The following is a 24,741-nucleotide window of genomic DNA, read 5'->3' as shown; positions in this document are numbered from 1 at the left end:
CACATGCAATGTGACGCACCGCGTGAGTGTGAACCCAGCCTAAAGCTCTCTGGTGGTTCATTGATTCTTCCTGTCAGTGTGAAACTGCCTGTCCATACAATATATGATGTACGGGCAGACAGCTTACACTGACAGTCTGTAGGAGACCTGCATGGCAACCACTATATGCTGATTGCAGGTGCAACGCTTTCCAGGCTTCCTAAAAAAAATAGTAAATGCATATTTTTTACCTTAAAAAGATGTGCATTTTATTTTTTTTAAGTGAACTGATCCTTTAAGGATTAAATCAATTATATAGTGAAATACCACTATACACACAGTGCAGTAAGCAAAATAAGTCCTAGTAATGGCTCATCTTTTTGCACTCTTGAACTGTCATAGGCCAATCACCCGGTGCATTTTTTGGAAAGGGTCAGGGACTTTTTTAAACGCAAAACATGTTTTTGGTTCAATAGACTTCAATGGAGACGCTGCAGAAATGCATGTAGTGCATTTTTTTATGTGTTTTGCGTTTGAATCTGCCCAGCAACAAGTTGAAAAAAACAAAACAAAATGCATCACAAATGTGTCAAAAAAGCATGTGCAAAAACACACCGCAGAAACGGATCAAACGCAAACTGCATAGGTGTGAACCAAGTCTTAGGTAGGAAAACATACAGTTTTGCTAACTTGTCAAAGGTTGCAAAACTGGCTTTAGGCATTAAGGTTTGTTTTGATCATGAAGGGTTAATTGTTCTTTATTTATGGACAGAACTGTCTTGTCATGTTTTTCTATTGTAGAATTCCAGACATCCGAATCTGCTCGAAGCAAGACTCTAACCCAGCAATGGGCAAACTACGGCCCGCGGGCCGTATACGGCCCGGCGCACCTTTTAATCCGGCCCGTGGAGCTAGGCTCCCCTCACAGTCCGCCCTGAAGACCGGTGTAGCATGAAAATCTGTCTCCTATGAGGATCTGTCCCCCTCGACGTATCTGCGCATGTGCCGGAGATCGCCGATCGGCTGCTAATGCCTGAAACTGGCACATGCGCAGATACGTCGAGGGGGACAGATCCTCATAGGAGACAGATTTTCATGCTACACCGGAACGGCGCGGGACACGGCGAGAGGAACGCGCGGAGCAAAGGTAAGTGAATTGACACAGGGGGGACTTGGGGACTTAATATGGGGGATGAATTAATATGGGGAATGAATTACTATATGGGGGATGAATTACTATGGGGGATGAATTACTATATGGGGGATGAATTACTATGGGGGATGAATTACTATGGGGGATGAATTACTATATGGGGGATGAATTACTATGGGGGATGAATTACTATATGGGGGATGAATTACTATGGGGGATGAATTACTATATGGGGGATGAATTACTATGGGGGATGAATTACTATATGGGGGATGAATTACTATATGGGGGATGAATTACTATGGGGGATGAATTACTATATGGGGGATGAATTACTATATGGGGGATGAATTACTATGGGGATGAATTATTATGGGGGATGAATTACTTTGGGGGATGAATTACTATATGGGGGATGAATTACTATATGGGGGATGAATTACTATGGGGGATGAATTACTATATGGGGGATGAATTACTATATGGGGGATGAATTACTATATGGGGGATGAATTACCATAGGGGGGATGATTTACTATAGGGGGGATGAATTACTATATGGGGGATGAATTACTATGGGGGATGAATTACTATATGGGGGATGAATTACTATGGGGGATGAATTACTATATGGGGGATGAATTACTACGGGGGATGAATTACTATATGGGGGATGAATTACTATGGGGGATGAATTACTATATGGGGGATGAATTACTATGGGGGATGAATTACTATATGGGGGATGAATTACTATAGGGGGGATGAATTACTATGGGGGATGAATTACTATGGGGGATGAATTACTATATGGGGGATGAATTACTATGGGGGATGAATTACTATGGGGGAATATTACTATACTTACTATGGATGACACATACACATAATTTATCTACTCTTGGTCCGGCCCCCGGGTCCAATATATGAACCCATTGCGGCCCTCAAGTCAAAAAGTTTGCCCACCCCTGCTCTAACCGGTTTGGTGGGGTTTGCCCTGGGATTGGTGTTCTTCATTGTTGGACTTCTCGTGTATCTGCGAAATACAAAAGGTATTTTCACCAACCTTAGTGGACTTTTATTTGCTCATTTTTAACTTACAAATCCAACAAATTCTATTTCTGTGTGTTTGTCTTCAGGTGTCAGATTCCTGCCTGTACAGCAAAACAGTGAGTATAAAAATTGTTTTTTGCCCTGCATTTATTTAGCACGTCCTTTCTGCACCTTTTTACCCCAGAGAAATCCAAAGAGACATGCAGAGTCTCCTTTGCCAAAAAACTCACCTCTGATTTTTTTTTTTAGGGTGTTTAATTAACCTCCCTAGCGGTCTGATTATGTCAGTATTTCTGTGCTCAAAGCGGTACATTTTTTTGCATGGAAGTATGTCGTTTTTTTATTGTAGGCCTGTAATTCTTAGGAATAACTCACTGAAATCTCTCCGAACAAGAGTGTAGTAAACATCCCGGGTATAATAAAATTTGAAACACGAAATCATAAATTATAATTTAATAAATAATCATAAAAAATAAAAATATAATAATAATACATTTTATTCAATAAAGTAATCAAACCAAAAACACTGAAATTTTAAATATAGCGCCAAGTTCGCATATCACTGAGCAAAGTCGCAGAATCGTTTTCGGTGTCTGATGACGAATTTCCCCCACAAATCATTATCACTCAATTCTGCAAGTGGTTCTGATTTACTATCGCTGTTCTCTAGCCGGTCTAAAACCGCTTTTGACATAAAGGGACGCTTTTTGGACGCCATGGACGTTTCTCAGTTTCCAGGCAGAAAGAACAGTAATAATGCAGGCAGGGCGCCGGACAAAGCACTCGGGACAAAATGTATGTGAAATGGTTTGATACAGTAATGTAATACTATGAGATTTTAGTGTATTTATTGAATGTCACTTTTTAACATTTTTAAATTTCCCACCGTTCCGTCCCCCGTACGTCCCGACGTCGCAGGGAACGGAACCCGGAAGACGGATGCCGGCATCGGCCGGAGGAGATGGCCGGGGACACTGCAGGGGGGACATCGCGGGAGCGCAGGACAAGGTAAGTGCTGGAGGGATCCCTGAGAAATGCTGCAGGGTATTCCCGAGTATAGCTCGGGGTTTCCGCTTGTGGTACTGAAACTTTACTCCGAGCTACACTCAGGAATACCGCCAGGGGGGTTAAAATGGAAGTTTATTCAAAGTCTAACTAAGGATAAATCTGCTCCCATCCTCATTCTGTCTAACCCCGTGTATACTTACCTATACTGATCTCTCCAGGGGGCGGATTTTGTGTAGAGGAGAGATGGGCAAGAACAACTGCAAATGCCTGGGAGATGTTGTCACCAATAGGGTTACTATGGGCATCGGTTGTAGGCTGTCCCTCCTCTATAGTGAAGTGGCTGCTGACAGCTGGTCATGGGAGCAGAGCGGCTTCAGAATAGGTAAGTATGCAGATCTTTTCTTGACAGGGATAGAATAGGCTTAGAATAGGGTGGGAGTTTAGCCTTAGTCAGAGCTTTTTTTCTCAGAAAATAGGTGCAGGAACTCAACCATGACCCCCCAAAACCCCCCTCTCCCACACACACACCCTCCATACCACATCAGTGGGTGTGGTAAAATTTCACTAACAGTGGGAGGGTCCTAAAGGGGCATTAAATGCCAAGAGTGCATTACATATCGAGATTGGTGGGGGGGGGGGTTACACAGAGTACAAAGTTCAAGGGGTGCGCTACATGCAGAGTTCGGGGGTGTGCTACATACACAGCGCAGAGTTCAGGGGTGTGCTACATGCAGCATTCAGGGGTGTGCTACATACATAGCGCAGAGTTGGGGGGGGGGTGCAACATGCAGAGTTTGGGGGTGAGCTACATACATAGCGCAGAGTTCAGGGGTGCGCAACATGTAGAGTTCAATGGTGTACTGCATACATAGCACAGAGTTTGGGGGTGTGCTACATGTAGAGTTCAGGGGTGTGCTACATATACAGCGCAGAGTTCAGGGGTGCGGTACATGCAGAGTTTGGAGTGTGCTACATACATAGTGCATAGTTCAGGGGTGGGCTACATGCAGAGTTTGGGGTTGTGCTACATACATAGTGCATAGTTCAGGGGTGCACTACATGCAGAGTTCGGGGTTGCGCTACATGCAGAGTTCAGGGGTGTGCTACATATATAGCGCAGAGTTCAGGGATGCGTGACATGCAGAGTTTGGGGGTGTGCTACATACATAGCGCATATTTTAGGGGTGCACTACATGCAGAGTTTGGGGGTGTGTTACATACATAGTGCATAGTTCAGGGGTGCGCTACATGCAGAGTTCGGGGGTGTGCTACATACATAGTGCATAGTTCAGGGGTGTGCTACATGCAGGGTTCGGGGTGAGCTACATACATAGTGCTGAGTTTAGGGGTGCACTGCATGCAGAGTTTGTGGGTGAGCTACATACATAGTGCAGAGTTCAGGGGTGCGCTACATGCAGAGTTTGGGGGTGTGCTACATACATAGTGCAGAGCAGGGGCGGACTGACAACTCATGGGGCCCAAGGCAATAGGGGATCAAGGGGCCCCTGTGTCCTTGCCCAAACTCAAAAAAGCCTATGAAAAAGGTACAAGGGGCATCTCATGGTGCCCCCTACTGACCCCAGTCCCTCGGGCAGTGCCCGAGTTTCCAAATGGTCAGTCCGTCCCTGGTGCAGAGTTCAGGGGTGCACTACACACAGAATGCAGAGTTCAGCCTTTTTCCACTGCTGTTTACCACTGCATGCCCCATCCACAACTCACTTTCACCCCTCTTCAGCTCTGACCTCATGCATGCAACCCTCCCCCCTCCACTGCCCCATTTTTTCCCCCCACCATCTTGCACATGTCATGGCATGGTTCTAGTACCTTCCTACATACTGTATGTGGTTCCACCTCTTTCACTTGCAGGGAGTTCATCCATTGAGGATGTCAGCGTCTGCACTGTACCCCGGGCATCTGCTTTTCCCTTTTCTCCATCCTGCACTCAGTGGGACCCGCTCAGGAGATCTGTGGGAGCCATTGGGAGACAAAACTGTCACATAAACACAGATGTTTACAAGTGACAGTGGTGAGCAGGGAGCAGAGGGCCTGAGCCAAAGGTGGTGGAACTGAGTTCCACCAAGTTCTAGCTGAAAAAAAACCCTGGCCTTAGTAGATTTTTGACTAAACTTACACTCCAAGTTTTAGAAACAGTCCACGTAAATCAGGGAATCCCCCCCTTCCTACCACTTAGACTTCTTATTCCTTGTCAGCGGTGCTGCTACATCCAGCCTTATAATCCATTCCATCCTACTTCTTGCTATGAAAGTTCCTAGTATAACTTATCAGATGTACAAGAGATTGTCTATAGCTGAAGAGGATGATTGGACCTCTCCTCATTGAGCTTTATGTATTTTACCTTGTATGTAAGTTACATGAGATTCTGCTACTCAAATCTGTATTCACAGCAGGAAGCAACAATTTCCTGGAAGAAGTAAATTTGATACATTATTTGTGTAATATATCATATTTTCCTGACTACAGATGCTTTCCATTTAATATTGTTACTTTTATGCATCAGGGAGTTTAAGTTTTAAGTAGCAGAAGTGGAGGTATTGAAGTAATTGTAGAAGTTCTGAAGTTACTTTTAAACCAGTTATTAAAAATGTGATATATCCCCTTCAAGGTGTCCATACACTCCCAGATTATATCTGATTAGATTACAGTAGTTTATTGTGAAAGAAGGTAGAGAGGGCGCCATTGAGTGCAGACCATTATACACTTTATTAAAAAGCAATGCTGTGAATATACACTCACATTACAGAAAGTAAATACACATCTGGAGTCCAATGTAGGCCTCCGAGACTGGTTGGCATAAGCTGCGGGTCAAGGTGTCCAGTTCCAAGGTCCAGTGGCCTGCTGTGAAGTGGAATGGGATTTGGACAACCGCTACGGTGTGCAGTGGAACGCAGCATTTGGTGTAACCGCGTCACAGGAAGTGATGCGACAATGTTTCAGAGCAAGCGCTCCAACTCTAGGGGCACACTCCTTTGTCAAGCTCCTTTGTCTGAGTTTGACAAAGGAGCGCGCCCCCAGAGTTGGTGCACATGCTCCAAAACATGGTCAAATCACTTCTGGTGAAATGCTTAGACCAAACTATGCCTTCCATCTGCGTTCCACCGCACACCATAGCGGTTGTTCGGGTCCCATTCCACCTCACTGCCGGCCCCTGGACCTTGGACCTGGATGCCTTGACCTGCAGCCTATGCCAACTGGTCCTGGAGGACTACATTGGACTCCAGGTGTGCCTGTATTTACTTTCTATAATGTGAGTAAATGGTCTGCACTCAGTGGCGCCTTCTCTACCTTCTTTCACATGTGACATTGGAGACCCGATTCTGCTCTACCCTGAAGGCAGCCTTGAAGTGACGACCATCTAGGTACCCCCGTGGATCTTCTGCCAGATACAGCAATGGTCTTCTCCTCCCCCTCAGATTGGCTTTTGTCTCCCCTCATAGTGGGGATATGGACCTGACAATGGACATCTAACTTGCGCCAACTCGTCTCCATGTATATTAGATGAGTTTAGCCTTAGTATACCTGCTCTGGTCCATGTTTTTGAGTCAGTATTGTGCACAGTGAACGGAGGATCATTGGCTCAGTATCAAAGTATGCCCAAACATATTGCATAATGTTGCCACCTATTTGTTTCATATGTAATAAAAGAAAATGTGCAGCATGATGCCTTCCTTGTTGAGCCACCATTGCTGTTACTTTCTGTCCTTTTATTACAGATCCTATGAGCTGAACTAAGAGTAAAACCTCCTGTATATACTCTACCATGGAAGCTTCAACCCCCATCATCCTTCGAGCCTACTCTTCAGAAGAAATGGAGCAAAAACAACTATACCTCAACATTAGATATACAACTCTACCTCGGTCTGAAAACCATATGTTACAGTCTAATATCCTCTGCTACAAACAGCCATATTCAGAATGCAGTTGCCATGCTTTATCCTGAAGTTCCCAATAATCCTGTTTATATTAAAAAAATGATAAATAAAATGCCAGGCAAACAGATAAATACACAGATGAAACAAACGACCTGCATTTCTACTCAGTCTGACCACATCACTGGACAGGTGACACCAGCTTTTCCTCTTTTAGGTGTTGAGATTGCTGTCCCTTGCTCATTAGATAAGTTATCAGGGACATGGTATTGATCCACTTAGTTAATGGAGGGAATAGTGGTATAAGCAGCTTTGCAGTATGTCGGTGTTACAAGATTGAAATTCAAATGCTTTGGCAGGTAAAACAATCCACATATGTGGATAGGCTTTTAAGCAGTGCCATGCAACACAAAACACCTCAAGCAGCTGCTACACCCCCAGTGAGTCTGCACCTGCAGCATCAGGGACAGTGTCCCTGTGGCCTTCAGTCTGTAGGGAGGACCACAAGAGCCCTGCAGGTAAGATTAAATGAACATATAGGTAACATCAAAAGAGGGTATAAAGGGCATAGCGTATCTAAGCATTACATGCTGTGCCACAATAAGAACCCTTCTAGTACTTTTTTTGACTCTCGATAAATATGATCCTCACTGGAGGTGTAGTTATGTGGAAAGGGGAATGTCTAGGCTTGGGACCAGGTGGATTTTTAATTTGAAAGTGTTTTCCCCCTCATGGGCTTAACATAGAATGGGATATAAATGTATTTATTGACAATAATTGATGTGGGTGATCTCTAGTGTTTACTGAACAGTTTCGAAGCTATTGGGGTATTGAAATTTTTCTGTATGTTAAACTTGTTTATGAAATTGTATCATTATTGATGTTCACGAGCAGTTGGGTGGTATATATATTTTGCATAACTTCATCATTTTTATATATTTTTTTTACATTAGAATTTTCTTCTTTGGGTATCTTTATGTATAGTTTTTTTTTTCATTTTTGTAGTAAAAATATTTTGGTGAAATATTATTTTTACCCACAAGATGGATCTTTTCAGGGATATTCTTGTGTCTAGTAGAATCCGGGTTCCCATCACGTGTTTCTGGTTGCCAATTTGAATATGTGGATCCACCCTCCTTCTCCAGTACTATGTAAGCACACGATGAGCAGCATTCGGGCGGCCCTCTGAAGATGTTAGTATTTGATGAAATGCGTAAGGGTGTGACCTGAACGCAATGACATCATCATTTATGGCAGATTTTGCTGATCTATGCTGGATACCAGCAGGAATAGTGTAAAGCACTATAACATTGATCTTTGTGAATATTTTTAACATTTTAATAAACCTTTTATAAATGATTTTACACTATTGTGGGCATATTTGCATATGCATCCTGTTAACATCCTGGAGTGGGGCTGGGGAAGAGCTGAGCCAGTTGGTTTATAGGCAACATGCATACCATGACCACTCAATTTTAGAGGGTTATATGGCATGCCTTGCTGTCCTCAATGAACAGGGGAAGTCCAAATAATGTGGATGCAAAGAAAACAAACAGAGGGCGCTTAGGCCTAGTGCATTACCTTAAAAAAACATTTATTAATAAAAAATGATAGGTAATATACTCACAGATGACAATAATGTCAAAGGCACATCATAAAAGAATAGCACTGTTCAATCCACACTGAGTGATGTCTGCAATGGGAACCCTGGACCGCCAACATTCTAGCCCTATGTAGCGGAATGCATTTTGGCCTAAATTTCTCATGAAATTTTATTTTTTTCACTTTTTAATTGGATTTAATTTATAGCAGAAAGTAAAATAGTTTTTTTTCAATATTTTCAGTCTTTTTTGGTTTATATAATATAAAATAAAAAAACCCAGTGATGATCAAATACCACCAAAAGAGAGCTCATTTTGTGTGAAAAAAATAACATAAATTGAATTTGGGTACAGCGTTGCATCTGTGACCACGCAATTGCCAGGTAAAAGTAGCGCAGTACCGAATAGCAAAAATTGGCCTGGTCATGAAGGGATAAAATCTTCCAGAGTTTAATTGGTTAACAAAAAAACAAAACAAAACACAAAAAAGGGCAAACTCGATGGACCACTTGTGCAGGCCATAGATGGGTCGAAAATCGGCTTTCGGATCGTTAGTGGGCTATTTGTTCGGCCGTTTTTTGGTATTTTGGCAGATTTTTTTTATCGGTAAAGTTGGAAAAAAAACGGCCGGTTTTGCCGATCGGCCGATTTTCGCGGCAATGATGGGCAAATCGGCCGATTTTTTACCGATAAAAAATCTGCGCATGAGCAGTGACCTGCAAGAGGAAGACAAAAAGAAGAAAAAGAAGAAGAGGAAGAAGAAGAGGATGAAGAAGAAGAGGATGATGAAGAAGAAGAAGATGAGGATGATGATGAAGAAGAAGAAGAGGAAGAAGAAGAGGATGATGATGATGAAGAATAAGAAGAAGAGGATGATGATGAAGAAGAAGAAGAAGAAGAAGAAGAGGATGATGATAAAGAAGAAGCAGAAGAAGAAGAAGAGGATGATGATGATGAAGAAGAAGAAGAAGAGGATGATGATGATGAAGAAGAAGAAGAAGAAGAAGAGGATGATGAAGAAGAAGAGGATGATGATGAAAAAGGAGAAGAAGAAGAGGATGATGATGATGAAGAAGAGGATGATGATGATGCTGATGAAGAAGAAGATGATGATGAAGAAGAAGAGGATCATGATGATGAAGAAGAAGAAGAAGAGGATGATGATGATGATGAAGAAGAAGAAGCAGAAGAAGAAGGATGAAAAATAAGAGGAATTCCAGTACGGCAAAAAGTGTCCCTGCAGAGAGCTCCGCTATTTCTTAGACAGTTCCTTGACATTTATAGCGGCTGCAACATTGTATCTATTTGTTTCCGAATAAAAATATCTGTATCCTAAATGGATACAAATAGATACATTGTTGCAACCGCTATAAATGTCAAGGAACTGTCAAAGAAATAGCAGAGCTCTCTGCAGGGACACCTTTTGCCGACTGTAGACGGGATGAAAATCGGCCAATTTTTTTTACCATTGCTGGTAACGTCGGCTGCTTGAGCGACCGATTTTTCGTTTTTTAAAAGAAAAATCGGCCGTTTTTCCCCCCGTCTATGGCCTGCATTGGTCTTTTTCCTACCGTCTTTTTTTCTATGTTTCTATGTACTGTAGTATTAAATGCACGTGTCTTTATTTATGCACATCTTGATCACTGCAGTGTTTGTTTTTATTAACATTTGTTTTACATATGATGTGATTACTATTGTTTATAACACTGGTTACATTTGATTCATATGTTCACTATGGTGATTGGTTATAATTTTTTATCATTCAGTTTTATTCTTGGTGGGACTCGGCGGTGCCTTCATTGTATTATGCTATTAGTTATGTTTGGTATATCAGGGCAGCCGGCGGCTTTGTCTCTGTAGGGTGTAGGTGTCGTGAGTGCCATCCTTTTTATGGTATATGTTTAAAGACTACTGACAGAAGTGTACCTGTCCTCTTGTTGTTATCTTGTGATAACACCAAAATTTAACACACCTGAGACCTTGTAACACTAACGAGTCACATGACACCGGGGAGGGAAAATGGCTAATTGGGTCCAATTTGGACATTGTCACTTAGGGGTGGACTCACTTTTGTTGCCAGTGGTTTAGACATTAATGGCGGTGTGTTGAGTTATTTTGAGGGGACAGCAAATTTACACGTTATACAAGCTGTACTTTCACTACGTCACATTGTAGCAAAGTGTCATTTCTTCAGTGTTGTCACATGAAAAGATAGAATCAAATATTTTAAAAAATCTGAGGGGTGGACTCACTTCTGGGAGATAGTGTACTTCCTCCCTTTGGAAAACCCAGTCCTGCCCCACAGGGACAGGTAGTGGTACATAAACGTGACATTAGCAGCACAGCCACTTACAGATACAGTCAGTAGAGGGCAGCAGATCCTTACCCAAATATCTTGTCTGCCTGGAAACTAATGATGCTGCCAGCTGAGGCATCCTATTGGTCAGTTTCCTATGTTAAGTGGAATGTTGGTGATACAATGTTATCAGATGGAGAATCCAGTGTAGGAGATCATTGAGCTCTACAGAGATGATTGCTGTGTATTACCCGGTGCTCTTCTCCCTTCTTTCCCACCCCGGATTGCTATCTGCCTCCCATCCAGGTAATATACATGTGACTATTTCTACAATGATTGTGTCTATATCTCAGTAATCGGTGGGCGTATTGTGTGATTGGTGTCCAGATCGCGTCTACTTTTGGTTTTACATTGGATAAAATGTCCGAACATAGTATTAGGCTGGAGGAGGTGATGGAAGCAACCAACACTCTACCATGGAGAAGGGTGACCCCTCCAATGTGACCCCAAAGTGATGATGAGGTGACCCCTCCAGTGTGATTCCAGTATGATGATGTGACCCTCCAGTGTGGCCCCTGGTGTGATGATGAGGTGGCCCCTCCGGTGTGACCCCAGTATGATGATGAAGTGACCCCTCCAGATGATGATGCGACCCTGCTGAATGACCCTAGTGTGATGATGAGGTGACCCTTCCAGTCTGACCCCAGTGTGATGATGAGGTAACCCCCCTAGTGTGACCCTGCTGTATGACCCTAGTGTGATGATGAGTGTGACCCCAGTGTGATGATGAGGTGACCCCTTCAGTGTGACCACCGAGTTATGAAGAGGTGCCCCCTTCAGTGTGACCCTAGTATGATGATGAGGTGACCCCTTCAGTGTGACCCCAGTGTGTGACCCCCAGTATGATAATGAGGTGACCCCCCAGTGTGACCCCGGTATGATGATGAGGTGACCCTTCCAGTCTGACCCTAGTGTGATGATGAGGTTACCCCTCCTGTGTGACCCCAGTGTGGTGATGAGGTGACCCCTCCAGTGTGACCCCGGCATAACGATAAGATGACCCTTTTTAGTGGGACCCTGGTGTGGTGATGAGGTGTCTCCTCCAGTCTGACCCTGGTATAATGATGGGGTGACCCCTCCAGTGTGACCCCAGCATAATTATGGGGTGTCCCCTCTAGTGTGACCCCGACATAATGATGAGGTGACACCTCCTTTGTGACCCTGGTGTAGTGATGAGGTGACCCATGCATAATGAGGTGACCCTTCCAGTGTGACCATGGCGTAATGATGAGATGCCTCATCAAGTGTGACCATGGCGTAATGATGAGATGCCTCCTCTAGTGTGGCCCCTGGTGTAATGATGAGATGCCTCCTCCAGTGTGATCTAGCTATGATGATGAGGTGACCCCTCCAGTGTGACCCCCAATATGATAATGAGGTGACCCCATGGTCTGATGATAAGGCGACCCTTCCAGTCTGACCTCAGTGTGATGATGAGGTGACCCCTTCGGTGTGACCACCGTGTGGTGGTGAGGTGACCCCTCCTGTGTGACCCTGTCATAATGATGAGGTGATCCTTCCAGTGTTACTCCATTATGTAGATGAGGTGACCTCTCCAGTGTGACCCTTGCATAATGATGAAGTGACCCTTCCAGTGTGACCCCAGTGTAATGATGAGGTGCCCCCTCCAGTGGACCCTAGTATGATGATGAGGTGACCCCTCCAGTGTGACTCCTAGTATGATAGTGAGGTGACCCCCCCCCCAGTGTGACCCAGGTATGATGATGAGGTGACCCCTCCAGTGTGACTCCTAGTATGATAGTGAGGTGACCCCCCCCCCAGTGTGACCCAGGTATGATGATGAGGTGATTCTTCCAGTCTGACCCCAGTGTGATGATGAGGTGACCCCTCCAGTGTGACCACCGTGTGGTGATGAGGTGACCCATCCCATGTGACCCCAATGTGGTGATGAGGTGACCCCTCCAGTGTGACCCCAACATAATGATGAGGTGACCCTTCCAGTGTGACCCCAGTGTGGTGATGATGTTCCCCCTCCAGTGGGACCTCGGCATAATGATAAGGTTACCCCTCCAGTGTGATCTCAGCGTACTGATGAGGTGACCCCTCTAGTGTGACCCCAGTGTTGCGATGAGATGACCCTTCCAGTGTGACCCTGGCATAATGATGAGGTGGCCCTTCCAGTGTGACCCCTGTGAGGTGATGTGGTAACCCCTCCAGTGTGACCCTGGCATAATGATGAGGTGACCCTTCCAGTGTGACCCTGGCGTAATGACGGGGTGCCTCCTCCAGTGTGGTCTTGGTATGATGATGAGGAGACCCCTCCAGTGTGACCACGGTGTGTGAACCCCAGTATGATAATGAGGTGATCCCCCCCAGTTTGACCCCGGTGTGATGATGAGGTGACCCCGCTGTGTGTTCTCTCCATGCAGATGACTTCATATATCAGAATAAGGCTCAGTGTTATTACCGGAATGGGATGGAAGACATCAGGTATATGGAGCGTCATGTTTACAATCAGGAGGAGTTCATGTACTTTGACAGTGATTTAGGATTCTTCATCGGCAGAACCGAGCTGGGGAGAGAACAGGCAGATTACCTCAACAACCAGACGAGTATATTAGAGGGAAGACGAGCTGTACGGAATGCAGTCTGCAAATCCAACTATCAGATCCTCAAACCGAAAACCATAGATTGGAAATGTGAGTACCGGAGCACAGCCTTGTATACAGAGTTATAGTCAGTCTTATATATAGAGTATATTCAGTCCTATATATTGTGTTATATTTAGCCTATGTAAAAATTCCAGGTTTTTGAGATATAAAACAAAATCAGACCAAGATTAATCACTTCAGAATGCACCGCAAATGCACATGAACGCACTGCCATTGCGCATGAACATGTGCAAACGTGTAAATAAAAATCAGTAAAGAAAATAAATTTAAATAAATAAAAAAAATATTCCATGAACTCAGGTCACTGTCCATATAGAAGGCTAAAGGTAGGATAGGCTTTTTGAGTTTAAAGAGGGTTGGGGCATAAATGAACCACAGTTTCCAAGTCCTCAGAAATTTAGGTTGAGAGGTAGGAACACTGAAAGGTTTCTCATTAATTAACATCTAAGTCATGTGGGCCTTGACTTTCTCTAGAGAAGCCATAGGCTTCTTCCGTGCCTTAGCTCTCATTTGTGTGGCCGATAGGAAGAGGTACATTGCCATGGTCTATGGTGCACAGACAGGCCTGGGATTGGGTAATAAAGCAAAGCATAGCTAGCATCCCTGGAGACAACTAGATGGAACAGAGTTTGAAGGAGTCCAAAAATTCTGTACCAAAAGGCAATGTGTTTTCCGGCCAGTACTTGATTTAACCACTTGAATCCCTTCATGTCCAGGGCATTTTGTTGCTATTCGGCACTGCACTACTTTAACTGCCAATTGCGTGATAATGCAAAACTGTACCCAAATGAAATTTATATTATTTTTTTCACACAAATAGAGCTTTGTTTTGGAGTTATTTGGTCACCACTGGGTTTTTTTACTTTTTATTCTATAAAGGAAGAAAGACTAAAACTTTTTCTATTTTCTGTTAAAAAATCTGATAAAAAAAATCTAATTTCTTCATAAATTTAGACCAAAATGTATTCCTTTACATGTCTTTGGTAACAAAAAAATTCCAATAAGCGTAAAATAAATGGTGTGTGTGAAAGTTATAGCGTCTTCAAATGATGGTACAGATACTGGAATTTTTTTTATACTAGTAATGGCGGCTGCTTGAATAGCCGAGCAGCTGCTGCCGTGCATGCATGCGGGAGTTTCGGCCACGGCACACAGCTCTGAAGGAACGACATGGGTATGCTGTTCCTTCAGAGCACATGTGCCGGTATTGTCATTGGCTGCTGCTCTGTAGAATATCTTCTAAACAGTGAACGGTGATATTCATATACCGACAGGTAAGATTTATTTATGTAGGTAAAGATATAGACAGTGACTTTACTACCACTTAAAGCAGTTGCAGAGCAGTGTGGGGGCAATACACAGGTGAATGGTTTATTTGGCCTGCCAGCCAGAGGATGGTAACCACGTTGGTTTAATAATTCCTCAGAAAACAGAAAAAACATAATATTAATTCCTCATGCTCCTCTTTTGGAAACCTCTTAAATTATATATTATGATGTTTCTTAAAAAATACATTCCATGTCTTATAGCTGAACCCAGTATCAGAATTATCTATGCACCATCAACAGACCAGGAATACGAGAACATACTGACCTGCTTTGTGGACAACTTTTTTCCTCCAAAGATAAAAGTCACCTGGCTGAAGAACGGGGTGGAGGAATCAGAAAATGTTACAGCATCAGAGCTATTAGATGATGGGGACTGGACATACCAGATACAACTTGACCTGGAGGCAACCATACAGCATGAGGATGTTTTCATCTGTCGTGTGGAGCACAGCAGTTGGACCACACCTAGAGAAGTACAATGGAGTAAGGCCAACCTAACCCTACTTACTTCTATTTACTATTATGAAAGGAAGTTTACAGAAGAGGGATGCTGATAGCTGTTGAAAACTGCATCCATGGTAAAGGGTTTCTAAAGCCAAAGCTGTTTTTTTTAATATTGGATAGAGTAGTGAGGGGTGAGAACCTCTGTCATATTTTTAAAATAAATATTTAGAGTTGTCACCAGAATAGGATGAGGGAAGTCTTCCAATGAGGAAGCCCCGTCCCGTAGTAGGGCGGAACCAGGCAAGTGATGTCATCCCGTGGCCATCTTGCCTGACTGTGTTAACGTTGATTACTTGGCTTGTAAACCCGCACAGTGGAGTGCCTTTTATTGTAAGTGTATTCTCACGTCTACTATTAAATGTGATATATGGAGAACACTATGGGCTCTCTTTTTTCTATTTTATGATGGATTGATATTGCTGGGAGTGTACAGGAATGTTGAAGAACTAAACCTGCAGCCTCTATATGCCAAAAACCAACACCTCCTGCTCTCTATGACCCAGAACAAGGGTGTATAGATGGACACGAAACTTGAAGAAATTCACCACCAAAGCATCAAAGGTTGTCCGGCTTTAAACAAGGCTGGGGATGGCCGACCAATATTGTAAAATAAAACAAAAAGAAAGCGCACCAACCTTGCGCATTACCTCAGTAAAATGTGATTTTAGCCTGAGTCTGAGAATTTTCCCTCGTGTTTAGACTCGTGCTGGTTTCTAACTGTTTAAGTCTTGCTAAGGACTTTACACACTTGTTTTACTTCTCTGTTTGTGAGTATATTTTCAAATTCAATAAAATCACATTTTACTGAGGTAATGCGCAAGCTTGGTGTGCTTTCTTTTTGTTTTGCTTTAAAGCACCTTTGACTACCGGTTGGTTCAGGGGTCAGTTTTTAAAGGTGATCGGCCAGTTCTTCTGGTGGAGGTGGTTTGTCACATATTGAAGAATATGAGGATTATAAGGAATCATGAATTGGTTAATGAGAACTGTTTATATCACCTAGATCTGATGGACATTCACTCACCTTATGAATATTGTACTTATGTTTAGATTATAATCATTTTATGTATTATTTTGCACATTGGGTTGCGCTGCACTTTATCATTCTTATTTTGATAGTTGGCACACTAGGTCTAATGAGAACTGTCTTAGAGGGGATTTCCTTCACAGAGACTAGCAATTTTCTTAGTAAGATTCCCCAGTGGGGCACGGATCAAAAAACTAACAGGAGTTCTGACCATTTTCTATTCTATCCACAATGAAAAAAAAAGTTCTGGCTTTAGATATGTTTTAACCTCCCTGGCAGTATGATTATTTCAGATTTTTGGTGCTGAAAGCAGTACCATTATTTTGCATGGAAATTTGGCATTTTATATTGTAGGCCTGTAATTCTTAGGAGTAACTCACTTAAATCTGTCCAAACCAGAGTCTAGTAAACATCCCGGGTAGGATAAAACTTGAAACACGAAATCATAAATTATAATTTAATAAATAATCATAAAAATAATAATATAATAATAATAAATTTAATTCAATAATATAATCAATCCAAAAACACTGAAATTTGAAATATAGCACCAAGTTTGCACATCACTGAGCAAAGTCGAAGAATCGTTTTCAGTGTCTGATGACGAATTTCCCCACTAATCATTATCACTCAATTCTGCAAGTGGTTCTGATTTACTATCGCTGTTCTCTAGCCGGTCTAAAACCGCTTTTGACCTAAAGGGACGGTTTTTGGACGCCATAAATGTTTCTCAGTTTCCAGGCAGAAAGAACAGTAAAAATGTAGGCAGGGCGCAGGACAAAGCACTCGGGACAAAATGTATGTGTAATGGTTTGTTACAGTAATGTTATACTATGTGATTTTAGTGAATGTCACTTTTTGTCATTTTCAAATTTCCCACCATTCCATCCCCCGTACGTCCCGACGCTCGCAGGAGACAGAACCCAGATGACAGATGCCGGCATCCGCCGGATTACATTGCCGGGGACACTGCAGGGGGGACATCGCGGGAGCGCAGGACAAGGTAAGTAATCGAGGGATCGCGGAGCAGCGCCGCATGGTAAGCCCGAGTGTAGCTCGGGGTTACCACTTGTGGTACTGAAACTTTACCCCGAGCTACACTCAGGAATACCGCCAGGGAGGCTACGGAATATTTTAAAGAGGAACTTTAGTCCCCATAATGCTGGCCCTGCCCCTTCTCACAGCACCACCATCTTTGAAAATCTGGTGCAGGTGTGCCAAAGGACTGTACCAGCATTCAGGACTCGGAAGAAGCTTGCTGCACAACATGAGATATGGACCCTCCATAACTTTGGCATCTTCATGCATGCACAGGGAAAACCCCTGCTGGGTTCCAAGGGCCAGGCAGAGCTCTTGGCACATCTACACACATGTAAAATCTGGCCGCATGCATTTGCTATTCTACTTCATTCTCATCTAGGAGAGAAAAGATGGACATGCTTCCCTCAGCCCAAAAATATCAAAAACATTTATCTAATTGCCTTAGAGGGATGGGGCTGAAGCCAGGTGCAAAGAACTTTAATTCTATACTGAATTACCATTCTACACAGTGCAGTAAGCAAAATAAGTCCTAATAATGTTTTATCTTCCTGCACTCTTTAATTTTCAATATTAAAATACAAAATAATTATGGTTCCATGATGCTCAAATAAAACTTCCAGTGTTGCCTATTCATTCAGGTGTCAGCTGGTACACATGTTAAACACATCCTTTAAAAATGCTTAACAAATTACTAAAATACACAAAAAAGCTTGGCTAAAGCTTAAACTCCCTGCTAAGAGCCTTTATGCATTGGGAGTCTTACACTAACCGTTTCTCAAAGTATTATGGAGTTGCAGACTTTTTACACAGAAAGTATAGAATTGCCTTCGGGGAACAGTGAGAATTTTTTTGTTGGGGTAAATTGTACCAGCATTTTGTGGCTTCCTATAAATTAACTTCAGGTTTGGTAGTAGTATTTTTCTGCTGGAGTTTGATGTGGAAAATAGTAGAGTAACTGATTATTGACCAGTTAATTTGGTAAAAGTTAGAAGCACTCTGTTGCTGTGCATGGCTTCTCCTGAACAGTGTAATAAACCACCATGAAAAGATCTACATTTATGGACACAACTGTATTGCCATGTTTTCCTTTCCAGAATCCAAAATACAGGAAACTACTCGCAGCAAGACGCTGATTGGTTTAGTGGGCTTTGGCCTGGGATTGGCTTTCTTTACTGTTGGGCTACTTGTGTATCTGCGAAACACAAAAGGTATTTTCAACAACCTTGGTGGAATTTCACTCCTGTGTTTTTAACTGCAAAGTCAAAAATTCTCCTTAAAACTGTTTGTTTGTCTTCAGATTCCTGTCAGATTCCTACCTGTACAGCAAAACTGTGAGTATACAAATTGTTGCTTTCCAATTAAATGCAGTCCTTTTCTTCTTGCCGCAGGGGAATCCTAGAAATATTTTTTATATCTCAGGGTATCCAACTAAGATCAATTCATTGGTGGTCAGTGGGAAGAATGATTTTTACATTGGTGGTTACTAGGAACAATGTTTCTTACATAGGTGGTCACTGATAAGAATGCTTCTTACATTTTTGGTCTTTGGGAAGAATACACATTTCATTAGGAATATTTCTTACATTGATGGTCACTGGATGAATGCTTCTTACAATGGTGGCCATTGGGAAGAATTCCCCTTACGCTGGTGGTAAGTGGGAAGAATGCCTCTTACATTGCTGGTCAGTGAGAAGAAAGCCCCTTACATTGGTGGTGAGTGGGAAGAATACCTCTTACATTTGTGGCCAGTAGGAAGAACGCTCCTTACATTGTTGGTGAACGGGAAGAATGCACCTTATATTGGTGGTGAGTGCACCTTACATTGGTGGTCAGTGGGAAAAATGCACCTTACATTTGTGGCCAGTAGGAAGAATGCACCTTACATTGGTGGTCAGTGGGAAGAATGCCTCTTACATTGGTGGTCAGTGGGAAGAATGCCTCTTACATTGGTGGTCAGTGGGAAGAATGCCTCTTACATTGGTGGTCACAGTGTAACCCTTAAAGACAGCTAAAAAGATGATTGATGTCATGCCAAGTGGTATTGGACACAAAACTATCTAGGTAATAGGCATCATCAAACTGGAGGTCAAATCAGTCAAAACTTAAGGAATTCCTGGCAGCCTCTGGACGATCCCCAGGGTATTAGGTGCATACAGTATATAATTCTAAACATCGGTCTTATTCATTACATTTGCATCTGTTTACACTGATATGAATGCATGGCTTTTTCAATTCAGCAAATATAGGTAATTAAGTTCTTTGTAAAATTATTTTTGCATGGGATTGCATCCTAATTTTTTGGTGAATTAACATTCTCTTGCAAAATGTGTTATTCACATTCATGTAGATACTACATCTTTGATGGACGCATTATAAGATCTGGCCACCTTCACCGACTTGTGACAAATGACTGGTCAAACACACACCACGCTATCTCTGATACAGGACAATGACTCTCAGCCTCACCCTGCAAGATTTTCCAGCTTGCGGGACCACAATCTAACCGCCAGCAGATTGAGAGCAATCATCACTAGCTTTAGTTAACTACACAGTTAACCCTTTATATCCCAAATCACTACCAACAGATAACTTATCGGTCTATCAACCATTAACAACAATTATGACTTATAATAAATGTCTGTAATATACAGGGTCACGACGGATAGGAATGTCCAAATATTTACAATATAGTAGCACTCTTCAAAGAGACAGGGATTCTTTAAGTTCTGCATAAGGCCCCTTTCACACTGACGGTCCGATTGGGTCCACCTGGCAGTGTTTCAGGCGGATTTGATCGACCCATCCATGGCTCTCTATGGAGTGGCGGGTATCAGCAGATGCCCATCAGCAGAGTCTCCTCTCCCGAAAAACTCTACCGCAGAATATTTTTTGGCGGGATGTTCCCTTACGCATTAACAAAGGTCCAAAAACATGAGGGAACCCCACCCCCCCTTCCTAAAGCAATAGTATTTAGGGTTTAATATTCCTTGTCGGAAGTGTTCTATATCCAGCTGTGTTACTCCAGCCTTATAATCCATTCCATCATTTACCTTGCTATGCTAGTTTATAATATAACTTGTCCGCTGTAAAGTGAGATGGCTTAAAAGTGTGTTAAACCCACAACATTAAATGAAAGTATCTCCTTAAAGCAGGGGTGGCGAACACGCGGCTCTCGAGCCGCATGCGGCTCCCGGCCAAAATGAATGCGGCTCTTTGCTCTTACTTCTTTGATCTTACCTGTTCCTCTATCCAGCGGCGCGCTGTCTTCCGGCTTCTGTAGTGTGGGCACTGGGCATGACAGCCGGGTGCCAAGTGCGCATGCGCAAGAAGCGGTGCATTTTGTGAATGGTAAGGCGGTACCTGGGACACATGACAGATCCCAGAAGCCGCCGGACCAATCACAAAGCGCAAGTGCTTCTCGCTCATGTGCACTGGGTACCTGGCTGTCATGCCGAGCACCATTACAGAAGCCGGGAAGACAGCACGCGGCTGGATCGAGGAACAGGTAAGATCAAACAAAAACTCTGCGGAAGTAAGAGCGGGTACCTGTCAAATTCAGGTACCCGCTCCCCACCTCCCCAAAGGTCAGCAGTCATCTGTACTGTCCGCAGTCTCTGGTCATCCCTGTGCTGTCCGCAGTCTCTGGTCATCCCTGTGCTGTCCGCAGTCTCTGGTCATCCCTGTGCTGTCCGCAGTCTCTGGTCATCCCTGTGCTGTCCGCAGTCTCTGGTCATCCCTGTGCTGTCCGCAGTCTCTGGTCATCCCTGTGCTGTCCGCAGTCTCTGGTCATCCCTGTGCTGTCCGCAGTCTCTGGTCATCCCTGTGCTGTCCGCAGTCTCTGGTCATCCCTGTGTTTTGTAAGGGGAAGAAAGTGTTATGGTGAATAATATGGTTTTAATTATGTGTTTTTGTGTGAGTGTTTGTCTGTTTTGGCAGGTCACTGCGTGGTGTGGCTCTCTGACTTTCACAGTTTAAAATTTTGGCTCTTTGTGCCTAACTTGTTCGCCACCCCTGCCTTAAAGAATGCAACAGATAACATTTTTAATGCTATCCTTTCGAAAATATAATATTTCTAAACTGATATTTTATATCATCTATAAAATAATACAGAGTGGTTTTGTATGTGCGGTGCATACTGGGTTGTTGACAACTCCTGATGACTGAATATGTACAATGGATTGTCTATAGATGATGAGGATTAGGGGCTCTCCTCTGAGACATTGAGCTGTGTGTAGGTTACCTGAGATTCTACTAATCGAATCTGTATTGGTACAGCAGTAAGCAGCAATTTGCAGCAAGATGTAAACATGATACATTTTCGAGTAATAGATCATATTTTCCTGAAAGATCCTAAAGATCCTTTCTATTTAATGTTGTTGTGTATATATGCAACTGGGATTTGAGAAGTGTTGAAATTACTTTTCAACCAGGTATCAAAATGTGACATATTCATTTCAAGGTGTCCATACAATCCCAGATTATACAGTATGTAACAGGAACGGACTGACAACTCATGGGGCCCCCGGGCAATAGGGGATCATGGGGCCCCTGTGTCCTTGCCCACACTCAAAAAAGCCTATGAAAAAGGTACCAGGGGCATTTCATGGGGCCTCCTACTGACCCCGGCCCTCGGGCAGTGCTCGAGTGCTCGAATGGTCAGTCCACCCCTGGTATGTAATTAGTTTAGTCCTAGCATACCTGCAGTGGTCCATGTTTTAAGCAGGCCATAGATGGTTCGGATTTCTTTCCTGCAACCACAGACAGTGTTGACAAGGGAATCCCCTCCCTTGTGTTCTCATGGTGGGGAGGGAGGGGCGAAGGAAGCTGTCCCCAATGGGAGAAGACAGTGATTATTGCTAGCAGCTATAACAGTTGCTAGCAATAATCACACATAAATTCAAGCAGGTTGGTTGTACCCAAGTTGATCAGTCAACTTGGGTACATTCAGCCAGCCGATAGGTGAATCAAACTGTCTATGGCCGGCATTAGAGTCAGTATTGTGCACGGTGAGTGGGGAATCATTGGCTTTGTATCAAAGTACACCCAAATATATTGCAAAATATTGCCTCGTGTTTATTTGTACGTGCTTCATATTTGTAAGAAGAAAACATGCCTTCCTTGTTGGGCTGCTGGTTCTTTTATTTTTTATCTACTTTTGTTACAGATCCTATGAGCTGAGCTAAGAATAAAACTTCCTATATATACTCTGCCATGGAAGGTTCATCCTCCTTCACCCTTCAAGACTATTCTTCAGAGGAAATGGAGCAAAAAGAAACATATCTCAACATGAAAACCATACATTCCAACTCAATGATTTAAGGACCCTGTAGTTCAGATCACACACACATCTGACAGATTTACCCCCTGATCACATCAAAGCTGATTTTGAAATCGTGCGACTTGCAGTGAAGTCGCACAATTTCAAAATCGGGTGACCTGCTGATTTCATTGCGATTTGCAAGATATCTGACACAGATGGCTATGCAAATCACAACAAAAGTAGTGCATGCACTACAGAAATCAGTGCGGCTCTGACCAAGTCGGAACCGCACCGATATGACCGCTCTAATAGTAGACAACAGGGTGCAACATGGCCTACGAATGCAAGTCACATGGCCAAGATGTGACCAGGGGCTTATTCTATCATTTTATGGTTGGTAATTTTAAATAGAAAAAGTTGCAATTTAGTAATAAATAAACCATGGGCTGAATTAAAAGCATGTCCCAGTGCTGCAAACAGCCATGTTCATAATGCAGATGTTGTTATTCCTGTGTCCCATGCCTGCTTATTGGACAGTAAATTTTCGGGACCATGGTATTAATTCATCAAACATTGTTTACTGAACAGAAAGACAAATCCTTTGTCAGGTAAACCAGTCTACATACGTGTACTTTAAATCTTTATTTAGTTGTTTTGCTCCATATTACTCCTTAAAGCTGAACTCCAAGAAAAAGAAAAATCCTCCCTTGCAGTGGGGCTACCCCGGCAGAGAAATGGTTTAATGTAGAGATGGGCATGATGAAAAGATTTGTTTTGTTTCAGCTTCATTTGTTAACTCGATCATTTTGTTTCGTATATTTCCTATATCAGAACATTCCGTATATTTGTTGTTCCAAATCGATTCGTATTTTCAGAAGTTATTTTGAAAGTTTCAGGTTCAGTTATGCAACCTTGCATTGCGACTTTGCTTGCGACTTTGCCTTACGATTTGCTTGTGATTTCAATGCAACTTGCTGCCAACTTTGATGTTTTGTGACTTTGACCAATCCTAACAATACAGAGTGTAACACCTATTATTGAACATAAAAAACCCTCAGAAGTCACAAACAATGAATACGAACAGATTTGTTCGTATTCACTGAAATTTGTTACTATTGTGATTCGAAGATTCAGATGCATCCAAATTTCCAAATGATGAGATTTTCATCCAAATTTCAATTCATAGTGAAACAAATCGCACATGTCTAGTTAAATGCTAATTTAGGACTAGGGGGCCGGGAACAGCAGTTTTACTTACCCGATCCTCCCCTGTTACAGGCACCCTCCATGCTGCTGGATCGGTCCCTGCAGCTTCTTCTCACCAATGCAGGTCCTCTGGGGAGTGTAGGTACAGTCCACCGGAGGAGCGTACCTTAGACCTTAACAAGCATTGAACCCTTGCAATGCAGGGGCAGTTTGTGGGTCAAATGAGGCTTGTTTGCCATTGCTACTAATGAGTATGTGTCTATTCTGCTTTCTTCTGAATGGTGATTGGTTTCTATACATTTAGTAGGTTAACTTTAATGTCAGGCTTGGCATGCAGGTTATGATGTAGGGTGTTTGTAATCCTTTTTTTTTTAAAACAAATTTTATGTTTTTGAGTTAATAAAAACTTGTAAATATAAATTGTTTTTAAAGTGTGATCTCTTTTTGTATATATAAAGCTAAGTTCATGCCTGTGCATGTGCTTCCTCGTGCGTTTTATGTGCATTTTTGCTGTGCTTTTTTTTTTAGCACACTTTTTATGCCATTTTATGTTTTATGCATTTTTATGTAGGAGACTGGTTGTTAGACACAAAACCCATAAAAACAAATGCACCAAACAATACATATGTACATGTGTTTTTAGCATGCTCCTGTTAAAGTCTGTGGGGCCAAAACCACACTCCAAAGAAAAGAAAAGACTGGTGAAGA

At 42.8% G+C, this 24,741-nt stretch overlaps 1 protein-coding gene and 1 long non-coding RNA gene across 2 annotated transcripts; both read left to right on the top strand.

Annotated features, from left to right (window-relative positions):
• The first annotated feature begins 12,866 nt into the window (after positions 1-12,866).
• On the top strand, positions 12,867-15,882 carry LOC149440890 (SLA class II histocompatibility antigen, DQ haplotype D beta chain-like). Its single transcript, XM_089658014.1, has 2 exons — positions 12,867-13,697; positions 15,200-15,882. The coding sequence occupies exons 1-2, from the start codon at positions 13,475-13,477 to the stop codon at positions 15,550-15,552; spliced, it is 576 nt and encodes a 191-aa protein (XP_089514140.1). The 5' UTR covers positions 12,867-13,474; the 3' UTR covers positions 15,553-15,882.
• A 2,755-nt stretch (positions 15,883-18,637) lies between these two features.
• On the top strand, positions 18,638-24,390 carry LOC149440889 (uncharacterized). Its single transcript, XR_016307470.1, has 3 exons — positions 18,638-18,775; positions 18,865-18,898; positions 22,732-24,390. It is a non-coding gene; the product is annotated as an uncharacterized LOC149440889 (long non-coding RNA).
• Positions 24,391-24,741: the final 351 nt, after the last annotated feature.

This window comes from Staurois parvus, unplaced genomic scaffold (assembly GCF_062004578.1).
Source record: "Staurois parvus isolate SC_StPar_1 unplaced genomic scaffold, SC_StPar_1.0 ptg001049l, whole genome shotgun sequence".
In the NCBI taxonomy this organism is placed as follows: domain Eukaryota; kingdom Metazoa; phylum Chordata; class Amphibia; order Anura; family Ranidae; genus Staurois; species Staurois parvus.
The sequence above is the reverse complement of the archived record's forward strand: the minus strand, read 5'-3'. Positions and strand labels throughout refer to the sequence as shown.